A 13,246-nucleotide genomic window follows, 5' to 3' on the forward strand; every position below is an offset into this window, starting at 1 on the left:
GATAATCTTTCTTTTCTTGGGGATGAACCTCTGTACAGTGTCCTCAATTATACCCACAAACTCCTGCCATTTTTGCTCTACTGTCTTCCCCGCTAGGCTCTGCTTCCAGTCTATTTTCGTCAGTTCCTCTCTCATGCCCTCATAATTACCTTTATTTAACTGTAACACCATTACATCCGATTTTGCCTTCTCTCTTTCAAACTGCAGACTGAACTCTACCATATTATGATCGCTGCTTCCTAAGTGTTCCCTTACTTTAAGATTTATTTTCATGACTACCGGTCTTGTTTCGACTCTTTCAACTCTCCTAGGACCGGCCCCAACCTTTTCTGACACATCTGGCTTGAATTCAGCCTTGTTGAAATTACGTGACCCTTCCCAATCTGCCCCAAACCTCACAGGTTTCCCTGCCTCCTGTAGGTCTTCTGACCTCTCTTTACTCCTGTCCTCTTGGTTTAGTTTGAGCGACCCTCCTCAAATTCTATCACTTCCTGACTTTCCTGCATCTGCTGCTGGCTTTCTCTAGCCTCCCTGGGCTGTTCTGTTGTGTTCAAGGAGTTTATTTTGCTTTCAGCCGAGTAAACTATCTCTCCCTTGCATTGATACGCTGTTGCAAGACCCTCAAAATGTTCATTCTCAAAGTAAACCTTCAATAGTGGCACCTCTATATACCTTCCTATAGGCCCTTTTGTCAGCACGCTGGAATTTAATTTGCTTCCGTGTGGAAAATGTTTTAGTTACCACACTCGCAGTGTCTGTGAGCCACCCAGTGGTTCAGAGAATCCCACACATGTTTAAAGCAGTCACCATTCCTGATGATACAAACTCCTGATAACTCTCTTGGTCATGCTTGAGCAGACATGGACCAATCTTATTGCCTGGCCTTGCAGCTTGAGTTTCTAGAGATACCAACACCAAGGTGGCACGGTGGCACAGTGGTTAGCACTGCTGCCTCACAGCACCAGAGACCCGGATTCAATTCCTGCCTCAGGCAACTGTCTGTGTGGAGTTTGCGCATTCTCCCCGTGTCTGCGTGGGTTTCCTCCGGGTGCTCCGGTTTCCTCCCACAGTCCAAAAATGTGCAGGATAGGTGACTTGGCCATGCTAAATTGCCCGTAGTGTTAGGTGAAGGGGTAAATGTAGGGGAATGGGTCAGGGTGGGTTGCTGTTCGGAGGGTTGGTGTGGACTTGTTGGGCCGAAGGGCCTGTTTCCACACTGTTTCCAAACAGTTTTCCATTGCATCCTCCGGTTTCCCACAGTGGGAGCATCTGGGGCAGTTGCCCACCTGCCTCCCACCCAATTATAGAATCCCTACAGTGTGGAAACAGGCCCCTTGGCCCAACAAGTCCATACCGACCCTCCAAACAGTAACCCACTCAGATCCATTCCCCTACCCTATATTTACCCCTGACTAATGCACCTAACCTACACATCCCTGAACACTACTGGCAATTTAGCATGGCCAATTCACCTAAGCTGCACATCTTTGGATTGTGGGACGGAACCGGAGCACCTGGAGGAAGCCCACGCAGACACAGGGAGAATGTGCAAACTCCACACAGACAGTTGCCCAAGGTTGGAATCGAACCCAGGCCCCTGGCGCTGTGAGGCAGCAGCAGTGCTAAGCACGTGCTGCCCCATTTTCCCTCCTTTTGATGGTTGGGGTCTGTTCTGTCTGTATTTCCTTTTCTCTCCAGCTTCTCTCCAGAGCGAGGACCTTCCCCTTATTCCTCTCTGACTGCTTCCTTACCTCAATTTCCACTAGTTTACGGCTCTGTATGCTAAGTCACAGTCATCAGCCATGGAAGTCGATAGAAGGGTGAACATTAATGTTCCATTCTTACTATGACTTTAACAAATGGTTTCAACAGATACTTGAATAAATTGGAAACATTTGCAGGGTACTGAAGAAAGAGAGGAGTGAGTGGGACTTTGAGTTGCACAGTAACACAGAAATGTCGCAGCACAGGAGACCATTCAGCCTATACTGTCTGTGCTGGTCCTCCAAAGGGAATAATTCACCTCGTGCCACTTCCCTGCATATTGCCTGAAGCTCTGTCCATCTTTCCTTTTCGGAAAAAGATGCAACTTTCTCTAAAAGCCTCAAGTGATCTGATCCACACCGTACCATTAGATAGAATATTTCAGAAACTAACCATTTGGGACTAATGGATATATTTCAAAGGAGCAGAAGAGGCCTAATCTAATTTAATTTAATCTAATTTAGGGTGAATGGCCACTTGTGTGCTATTTATTAATATTTAATAGAAAATGGGAGATGCTATTGGTCAGTGCAACATACTAGTGGACTATTATAGTTTGATTGCTGTGTACATATTAGCTCTTCCTCTATTTGCAGCTGCTCAGTACACCTTTACATGTTGCTACCAGGACAGGACATGTGGAATGCGTGGAGCACCTCATTGCTTGTGGCATTGATATCAACATCAAAGACAGGGTAAAGTTGGTTTATTTTCTATCTTGATAATTGACAAGTAACATTCACGCCACACAATTCCTAGGCAAAGTCCACCTTCCCTCCATGCTCCAATGGCTTCACCATCACTGAATTCCCCACTATCAACATCCTGGAGGTTACTCTTGATCAGAAACTGAACTGGACTTGCTGTATAAATATAGTGGCTACCAAAGCATGTCAGAGGCTAGGAATACCATACTGAGTAACTCACCTCCTGATTTCCCAAAGCCCGTTCACCACCTACAAGGCACAGGTCAAGAGTATGATAGAATACTCCCCACTTGCCTGGATGAGTGCAACCCCAACAACACTCAAGATATCCAACACCATTGAGGATAAAGCTGCCTGTATGATTGGTAACACAGTCACCCAGTTTCAACATTCACTCCCTTCACCAGTTTGGGAGCATTGAGCACTATCTATTAGATGGACTGCAGCAATTCACCAAGCCCACTTCAAAACCTCTTTAAAACCTGCAAATACTATCATCTGGTAGGACAAGGGCAGCAGATACATGAAAACACCAGTCCCTGCAAGTTCCCCTCCAAGCCACTCACCATCCTGACTTGGAAATATGTCGCTGTTCCTTCAGTGTCGCTGGGTCTAAATCCTGGAATTTCCTCAACCTGGAATACAGCAGTTCAACTAGGAATGACAATAAATGCTGACTTTGTCAGTGCTGCCCATATTCCCACAAATGATTTAATAAACACATGACTGTCTTCCTTGCGTGACCGCACTATTCCTTGTCTATTACCTATCCCAGGTCATGTCATGAAATGGGTTGCTTTTAGCCCAGCCAACTCAATGACTCACTGTCTCCATTATCACTTGTCTAGCTTCTCTTATTCAGCATCTGCAGGTTTTTTTTGTCTCTTATTCCCTCGCTCACTATCAACAATCCCTTTGTTTGCTTGTCCTTTTCTCTCTCGCTCTCTCTTTCTCTGGCATTCCTATTCACCTATACACTCACTCCTCTTCCACTCTCCACCTCCCCAACCCACACCAACTCCCATCCCAGCTTAAGTGCTACCTTTTCCGAGCTACTTCTCGTTCTGAAGAAGGGTCACAGAATTGGAAAAATTAATTTTATTTTATCTCCACAGATGCTGCTGGGTTTCTCCAACAATTCCAGTCTTTGTTTATTTGAGTCTCCCCCGCTCTAATTACCTCAACCATCAGTCCCCATATTTCTATTGTTTATTTTTCCTCACAAATGTACAAATGCTCCTTAAACAGTCTCTGCTTCCTACCACTCCATGTGTCAACAATTTCCAAAGCATGGGTTTAATTCACTGTAAGTGTGTTTGTTAATGAGCTGGAAAGTGCTGAGATATCAGTGAGGCAAAGCACTGTGTTAGAAGGGTAAAAGGGCACTCAAGGAGTTGAAATGATGGATTGGAAAATAAGGATATGTGAAGTAGGAAGAAGGGAACATGAAATAGAAAACACTTACAACAACACAACACTTTTCACTGTATTTGTAACAATATATATGTGACAATAAATAAATAAATCAAATACATAACTCAACTGCCCATTGTCCAACAATTTGAAGATGGTGCCAACACTGGGCGACTCTTTGCGAACTCTCTACAGCAGATCTTATTCTCACATTTCTTATAACTATTCCGCACTTTCGAACCTAAATTCTCACCTCCTGTGCAGCTGTAACCTTTTTGCCTCGCTCTGTCTAAGCACTCTATGATCTTTATGTCTTTGTTTGCCATGATCTTCCTGTACTGCTTGGAAAACAAAACCTTTCACTGTATTTAGGTACATGCAACTACAATAAATTATATCAAATCAAACATGATTTGGTGTAAGATGAAAAACTGTGGCAAAACATCTATATCATTATTCAAATGAGTACACCTAGAATGGAGGGAATTGAGTTCCAATTGAGATATTTATTACAGTTCCTTCTTTGATCTGCAGGAGGGGGACACAGCGTTGCATGATGCTGTTCGACTTAACCGGTACAAGATAACAAAGCTGCTCATTTTACAAGGAGCTGACCTGAGGGCCAGCAATGAGGTAAGTATCCATTCCCCATGGGATCTTTCAAAAATTTTAGATCGAAGGTTATAGTGCAAGTAAGTTAGTCAGAAGTGGGCAGGAGTTACTAGAGATCAAGGCCAAGTAGTTAGAGAATTAGGAGAAAGTGAGGACTGCAGATGCTGGAGATCAGAGTTGAGAAGTGTGGCGCTGGAAAAGCACAGCAGGTCAGGCAGCATCCAGGGAGCAGAAGAATCAACCTTTCGGGCATAAGCCCTTCATCAGGAATCAGACATCCCTAATGAAGGGCTTATGTCCGAAAGTTCGATTCTTCTGCTCGTTCAGATGCTGCCTGTCCCACTGCACTTTTCCAGCGCCATTCTTTTTGACAATGACTAATTAGGGGATTGGACAAATTTAATGAGTTTCATGAGGAAGGGGAAGACTGAAGGAGGTAAGCATTGAGATGACTGAGTTCAAGGTAGTGTGGTGTGGCTTTCTTCCACCGCACTGAACATACACCAAATCTCCTGAGACAGGATTTTTCAAAGCTGAGAAAAGACGAGAGCAGCAGATACATGGGAACACTACCACTTGCAATTTCCTCTCCAGGCCATACACCACCCCGATTTTCAAATATCTTGCCATTCCTTCAATGTCACTGAGTCAGAATCCTGGAACTCCCTCGCTAATGGCATCTTTCCACCACACGGACTGTAGCAATTCAGAAAGGCAACTTACCAGTAACTGGGGCAGGACAATAAATGCTGGCCTTACCAACAATGCCCACATCCCAAGAAAGAATATTTAAAAAAAATAATAGAGCCCACTTCAGATCCAGGATGTGATCTCACAATACAGCAGCAATTGGGATGGAATGTGTGGGATTTCAGATCAATGTCACATTTTCTGGTGATATTTTCATGGCTTCAGCCACAGGTCGCAAAAGTCATGAGGGAACATCATTCTGGAAATGAGGAATGTTGAATGGAGATCAGAGTATGCAGCATTGAATGTCAAAGAGTGTGAGGTCTCTCTGAGCAAGTTGGCTGCTGTTTTTTTTGTCTGTGTAAAATAGGCAGCTGTACTTTGTGTTTGTTTCTAACTTTAGCAGGGCAAGACCCCAGTTGACCTGGTACAGCAATGGCATCTCGAAACTAAAGATGCACTGGTCCATGCACATTAGCAGCTAACCATCGCAACTAAAAACAGGATGAACCTTCAAGATTGGAAATATTTTTGAAACTGTTGAGCCTACACTTGGGTCATGTTTTATCTTCTGGTTTCACCAACGGTCACAGCTGGTTTGATACCACACTATGAGTCTGGATTCAAGAGAAGGCAAATTCAAGAAATGTCTTCAGGCCTATGCTTCAAAGTAACACTATTTATTATTCCTTTCACTCTAAATACTGCTATACATGTAATCATACATATGCCAGGCTCTGGAACACTAGATAGCTGTATTAATCATAGACTAATCTATTGTCTTTGTGTGTTCATTTCAATGGGCTTCCTCACCTCTCTATCATTCTAATGTTTTATCTCCACCCTGACTGTACTATTTATATTCAGTGATGTGCAAGTTTGCTCCAGGGACCTGAAGCTCCTCCACAAGAAGAAATCAAGCAATGCAGTTCAGTTGGAAATCAAATCAACCTGACATTTATTTCTTGCTGACTAATGTTGAGGGTTTTGGAAAGAGACTGGGTGGAAGATTAAGAATAAATTGATAAATAAAGAACAAAGTTAAAAATCACATGACACCAGGTTATAGTCCAACAGGTTTATATGAAAGTACAAGCTATTGGAGCGCTGCTTCTTCGTCAGGTGGCTAGTTGGGCATGATACATGGGGAACAGAATTTATAAATAAAAGATCAAAGTGTCATACAACTGATGCGATGTATTCGATGCATTAGTTGTGTGACACCTTGGCCTTTTATTTATAAACTCTGTGGCATACGTTTCCTGCCCTACTAGCTACCTGATGAAGGAGCAACAATCTGAAAGCTTGCACTTTCATATAAACCTGTTGGACTATAACATGGTGCTGTGTGATGTTTAACTTTCTCCACCCCAGTCCAACACCAGCTCCTCCACATCAAACAAAAAACAGTTCAACCTCATTGATGCCTTTCGAGACAATGAAAAGATATACAACGGTGGGGGACAATTTGCCTCACCATCACAAACATATTATGCAGTCTATGTTTTAAGTTCAGGATAATCACTCTATTCACACAAAGCTACTTCACCAATATGATACTGCATTTAGAAAGTAAAATTATGAGGACAGGATGCATAAACCCAAAAAGAGATGTTTAAGATGAGTAGATTTGATTAGATAAAGAGAAACAATTTCTTTTGGGTGTGAAATCCAGCCTGGAAGGGCATCACTATCTTAAAAATTAGAGCTGGGCCACTTAGGGGTGAAATTATGAAGCAAATGTTCATACAACGGTGACAGTGAAAATCAAGAGCACACACAACGCGCTGTGGATCAATTGACATTTTCAAGCCTGGGTTCGTTGGAGTTCTAATAGGAAGGCAATCAGCCAAGATCAAGGCTGAAAGGCCTCATTTTACTATATCTCCATGAGTTGCTTGTTCTATGTTTTCACTATTAGCAATGATACTATCTGTGCAATTTAATAAGAATGGTGAATGCTTTCCACATTGAACATCTATCTTTTCTTTGGTTGTGTTTTCCTCACTAAAATCTTGCACTATGGATTTGTTAATAGGATGTATAAGAAAAGTGAAGATTTAGAAACACACTGAATGAGAAGTGGCTATTCAGCCCATCACGGCCCCTATCTTTTCCAGAATGGGTACAACTTATGTTCTGTGGGTTTACTATTTACTGTCCTGGGAAAGTTGCATGTAAATAACTTGCAGATTCCAAAGTTAGCCAAGGAAATCTGCAAAATGGTTACTCGTCTTTTCATGTCCCCATGATACTCCTCCAGTTCCAACACCATGTTGCTGTTGCCAACCCTCCAGGGCTACCCTGAATCCCCAAGAATTGGAGATTCCATACCAGGCAGAGCAAGGCTGTGAATGACAATTTGAAAGCAAAATCGTTGAGGACGTTAAAGAAATCCCTCCTTGACATCATTGTTGAATGAATTCATTTATTACTTATAGACGTAACTGAGATGGTGGGAGGAAAACTGTTTAATCGACCAGTCATGGTTCATCCAGTCGAGTAACAAAATATCTTTTTTCTTTCTAATTGGCTGAAGTGAGGCAGTGTGCTTTGTGGATGGACCAATGGCAGATGGGCAGTTCAACTCCTTACAGTTTACGTCAATGGTTGGGTTGAGCAGAGTGAAGGCATGGTAGAATAAACCCAGATAGGTAGAAAAGTATGTTGTAAAGAAGACATGAGGAAGTTGCAGATAGGTTATGTGAGTGGGCAAAAATCTGGCGTGGAGGATAATTTGGATGGATGGAAAATTATTCACTTTGACAGGAAGGATAATGAAAAAAAGTGCTACTGAAATGCTGCAAAATTCTGAGATAGAATGGGATTTAGGTATTCTGGTACATGAATCACAAAAATTAGTCCAGCACATAATCAAGAGGATTAACAGGATGCTATCCTTTGCTACAAGAAGAATTGAACATAAAAGTTTTAAGGATATTATGCTTTAGTTATACAGGGCATTGGTGAAACCACACCTTCAATACTACGTGCATGTTTGGTCTCCTTATTTAAGGAACGATGTATATACATTGGAGGTGATTTAGATGCAGTTTGGTGTTCTGATATTTGGAATCAGTGGATTGTCTGATGAGTATAAATTGGACAGGCTGAGGTTGTTTCCACTGGGGTTTAGAAGACCAAGAGGTAACTTGATTGAAGTGTATACAATCCTGAATGGTCCTGACAAGTTGAATGTGGAAAGGTTTTTTTTTCTCTTGTTGGTCAGTCCAGAACAAGGGACCACTGTTTTAAAACAAAAGGGGTTGTCCTTTCAGGAGAGAGATGAGGAGAAATTATTTTTCTCAAAGGCTTGTGAAGCTTTGAAACTGTCGACAGCGGAAAGTGGTGGAGGAGAGATCTTTGAATATTTTTAAGACAGAGATGATTAGATTCCCTACAGTGTGAGAACAGGCCATTCGGCCCAACAATTCCACACCAACCCTCAGAAGAGTAACCCACACAGACCCATTTCCCTCTGAATGATGCATCTAACACAATGGGCAATTTAGCATGGCCAATTCACCTAACATGCACATCTTTGGACTGTGGGAGGAAACTGGAGCACCCAGATGTATTCTTGCTGGGCAGGGGCAGTAAAGATTATCAAGCGTAATCAGGAATGTCGGATTCAAAACCCAAACAGATTAGCATGAGCACAGCATGCTCAAGGGGACAAATAGTCTACTTCTGCTCCCATTTCATATGTCATGTGTTAATTATGTTAGACATCACAAAATGAAAACTTCAGGAACATGCCTAAACTGAGTTCTACAAAATGAATTAGCAGCTCTCTCACCAGCACAGGATCCACTTCATCTTGGGAACTGCTTAACAATAAATTACCATGAGGTGGTATTCCACAGACACTGAGTCAGAAAATCCTCCCGCACAGAAGAAGGCCATTTGGCCCATCCTGCCTGTGCTGGGTCTTTGAAAGAGCTGTCCCATCCATTTTGTTTTCTTCCTGTATTCTTACACACAGAAAAAAAACAAATTCTCACCTTTTTGTCTCTCTTTTTTAACAATTATCTTAAATTTGCATTTTCTTGTTACCATACTTATATCAATGGAACAACCTTCCCAAATTTATTCTTTCAAAGTCCCTCATATTTTTGAACACCACTAAATTTAAAGGATCTGGATTTATGGCATCTAGCAAGAAGACCCAAGGTAACATAGGAAACTTTTGGCACGATGATAATGTGTCTGTCTCTGGGACAGATCATCTGAGTTCAAGAACCACTTGCCCTAGAGTTGTGTCATTTAATATCTGAACAAGTAATTAAAATGAATATACTTTTCAATACAGTGAGTCGTTAGGATCTGGAATGCACGGCCTGAGAGCATGATGGAGGCGGGGATTAAATGAGCAGCTGGATAGGGCTATAGTTTGTAGGGCTAGAGAAAATGGCCAGAGACTAGCTAGATTGCCCTGGAAGAAAACAGGCATGGGTACAGTTGGCTGAATGACATCATTCTGGTTTGTAGCCGCTGTATGATTCTGTATGTCCCCCCTTAACATCTTCTGTTTGAAAAGGAACAGTCCACGATTCTCTAGATTATCCATTTATCTGAAGATCCTTGTTCCTGGTACCATTCTTGTATCTTCTCCATACCTGCCCCTAAAGTGTGGTACCCAGAATTAAGAATGGTATGCCAGCTGAGGCTTCACCTGGAGCACGAAGATGGCAACCATGGATGAATCATTGGGTTTTTAGGAAGCTTTTGACAACAATGACTTGTATTTATTTTGCACATTTAACATGATACATCCCAAGGTGCCTCATTGGAGTGCTTTAATTAAAAAATATTAAAAAACCAAACCTCCTGAGGAGACTTTTGGTCAAAGAGGTAGTGAGAGGCTCAAAGCAAGAAAATGGGGTAGAGAGGTGGGAGAAGGGTAGGCATGGAATTCCAGAACTTACAGCTCTAGGAAATTGAAAGCACAGCCGCTAATGTTGGAGTGATTAAGTTTGGGGATGGCAGAATTTGAGATATGCAGAGATTGCGAAGAGTTGTGAGGCTGAAGGAGATGACAGAGATATGGAGGGACAATGGCCTGCGATTTCATAAGTATGAGAATTTTAAAATTGAGATGTTGGCTATTTGGGAGCCAGCACAGGTCAATGAGCTCAGGGAGCAATGAATGATCAGACTTGCATGTGTTGGAAGAGATTTACAGGTAACAGAGACATGGATGAGGATTTCAGCAGCAGATGAGTTGAGACAGGATGAATGTTACAAATATGGGAGTAAGCAACTCTAGCAACTGCAGGGAGATATAGTTGGAACATGTGGTTTATCTCAGAGCCAAGTATGATAAGTATTTTTTACAGTTTTTATTGTAGAGGAAGAAATGGAGGCTAGGACACTTGATGAAATAAATAGTCCACATCATGGCAGAGGAGATGCTGGAGGTCTTAAAAAAACATAGAGGTGGATAAATCTCCAAGACCTGATCATGTGTAACCCAGGACATGGTAGGAAGTGAGGGAAGAAACAGAGGGGTCCCTGGCAGAGATATTTGTATCACCTACAGTCACAGGGAAGGTGCTAGAGGGTGGCTAATGTTGTGCCTTTATTTAAGAAAGGATGTAAGCAGAAGCCTAGGAGACCTGTGAGTATGCCCTTAGTAATGGGTAGGTTGTTGAAAGGGATTCTGAGAGACAGAATTTACTTGCACTTGGAAAGGAAAGGACTATTAAGGATAGTCAGCATGGTTTTGTGCAAGGGAAATCATGTCTTGATTGAGTTTTTTGAGGACGTAACCAAAAAGTTTGATAAGGGCAGAGTGGTGGACGTTGTTTACATAAACTTTAGTAAAGCCTTTGACAAGGTTCTGCATGGCAGACTAAAGATAGATCACACGGGATTCAGGGAGAGCTTGCCATTTGGATACAAAATTGGCTTGACAGTAGGAGAGAGAGGGTGATGGTGGAGGATTGTTTTTTGGACCAGAGGATTGTGACCAGTGGTGTTCCACAGGGATCGGTGCTAGGTCCAGTTTTGTTTGTCACGTACATAAATGATTTGGATAAGAATTTAAGAGGCATGGTTAATAAGTTTGTGGATGACACAATATTGGTGGTATAGTGGACAATGGAAAAGATTACCTAAGATTACAAAGGGATTGTGATCAATTGGGCCAATGGGCTGAGGAGTGGCAGATGGAGTTTAATTTGGATAAATGTGATGTATTGCGTTTTGGTAAGGGCAAGTACTTATATAGTTAATGATAGGGCCTTGGGTAACGTTATCAAACAGAGAACTCGGGTTCAGGTCTCTGAAAGTTGGATCCGAGTTGAACACAGGGTGGTTAAGAAGGCATTTAGCACACTTGCTTTCCTTGCTCAGACCATTGAGTTTAGGAGTTGGGGCATCATGTTAAGATTGTATAGGCCTTTGGCGAGACCACGTTTGGAGTACTGTGTACAGTTCTGGTCAGCCTGCTATTATTAGGAAATTATTTAATTGGACAGGGCTCAGAAAACATTTACCAGGCTGTTGCTGGGACTGCAGTGTTGAGTTTAAAGGAGAGGATGCATCTGGGACTTTTTTCACTGGAGCATACAAAGATTTATAAAATCATGAGGGTCATAGATAAGATGAATGGCAAAGGTATTTTCCCTAGGATGGGGGAGTTCCAAACTAGGGGGTGTATTTTTAATGTCAAAGGAGAAAGATTGAAAAGAGACCTGAGGAGCAGCTATTTCACACAGAGGGTGGGTTCTGTGTGGAATGAACTGCCAGAGGAAGTGGTAGATGTAGGTTCAGTCACAACATTTAAAAGACATTTAGACAAGTGCATGTATAGGAAAGGTTTGGAGGGATATGGGCCAACTGCGGGCAAGTGGCTTGAGTTAATTTGGGAAACTTAGTTGGCATGGATGAGTTTGACTGAAGGGTCTGTTCCGATGTTGTATAGCTCTATGATTCTATAAATATGTTGCAGGTTGGTTCAGTTAAGGAGATGGATGAAGTCAGTGGCTACGGGGAGCGGAGATTGTGGCAAAATCTGGGTTAAAGGTTATAGATAGCATCCAGAGTAACGGATTGTAGTCAGGATCAGAGGGTATGGTTAGGATCTGGACACAGAGGTTATGGTCAGGGTCAGAGGTGTAGTTAGAGTCTGACGTCACAGATTGTGGCCAGAGTCTGGTCAGAGATTGTGGTTAGAATCTAGATTTGCGATTGTTTTCAGGGTCAAAGGTTGTCGTTATCAGAGGTTGTGGTTAGGGTCTGAATTTGCGGGGTTGTGATCAGGGTCACAGGTTGTGGTTAGGGTCCGGGTTTGTAGGGTTGTGATCAAGGTCACAGCTTGTGGTTAGGGTCTGGATTTGTGGGGTTGTGATCAGGGTCACAGGTTGTGGTTAGGGTCTGAATGTGCAGTGTTGTGATCAGGGTCACAGGTTGTGGTTAGGGTCTGAATTTGCGGGGTTGTGATCAGGGTCACAGGTTGTGGTTAGGTTCTGGATTTGTGGGGTTGTGATCAGGGTCACAGGTTGTGGTTAGGGTCTGGATTTGTGGGGTTGTGATCAGGGTCACAGGTTGTGGTTAGGGTCTGATTGTGCAGTGTTGTGATCAGGGTCACAGGTTGATTTAGATTAGATTAGATTACTTACAGGATGGAAAAAGGCCCTTCGGCCCAACAAGTCCACATCGACCTGCTAAAGCGCAACCCTCCCATACCCCTCCATTTACCCCTTCACCTAACACTACGGGCAATTTACCATGGCCCATTCACCTAACCAGCACATTTTTGGACTGTGGGAGGAAACCGGAGCACCCGGAGAAAACCCACGCAGACACGGGGAGAATGTGCGAATTCCACACAGTCAGTTGCCTGAGGCGGGAATTGAGTTCGGGTCTCTGGCGCTGTGAGGCAGCAGTGCTAACCACTGTGCCACCGTGCCACCCCTTTGGGTTGTGGTTAGGGTCTGGATTTGTAGGGTTGTGATTAGGGTCACAGGTTGTGGTTAGGGTCTGAATATGCAGGGTTGTGATCAGGGTCACAGGTTGTGGTTAGGGTCTGGATTTGTGGGGTTGTGATCAGGGTC

The 13,246-nt window shown here is 42.9% G+C and overlaps 1 protein-coding gene across 1 annotated transcript in view; it reads left to right on the top strand.

Moving 5' to 3' along the window:
* The window catches only part of LOC122560984 (ankyrin repeat domain-containing protein 2-like), a 34,533-nt gene extending 28,262 nt beyond the window's left edge, over nucleotides 1-6,271 (top strand). The window contains exons 7-9 of the mRNA XM_043712227.1: nucleotides 2,361-2,459; nucleotides 4,419-4,517; nucleotides 5,590-6,271. Coding sequence (XP_043568162.1) covers nucleotides 2,361-2,459; nucleotides 4,419-4,517; nucleotides 5,590-5,664 — 273 coding nt within the window. The 3' untranslated portion in view covers nucleotides 5,665-6,271. The remainder of the gene's footprint in view (nucleotides 1-2,360; nucleotides 2,460-4,418; nucleotides 4,518-5,589) is intronic.
* Nucleotides 6,272-13,246: the final 6,975 nt, after the last annotated feature.

Source organism: Chiloscyllium plagiosum, chromosome 22, assembly GCF_004010195.1.
Source record: "Chiloscyllium plagiosum isolate BGI_BamShark_2017 chromosome 22, ASM401019v2, whole genome shotgun sequence".
Lineage (NCBI taxonomy): Eukaryota > Metazoa > Chordata > Chondrichthyes > Orectolobiformes > Hemiscylliidae > Chiloscyllium > Chiloscyllium plagiosum.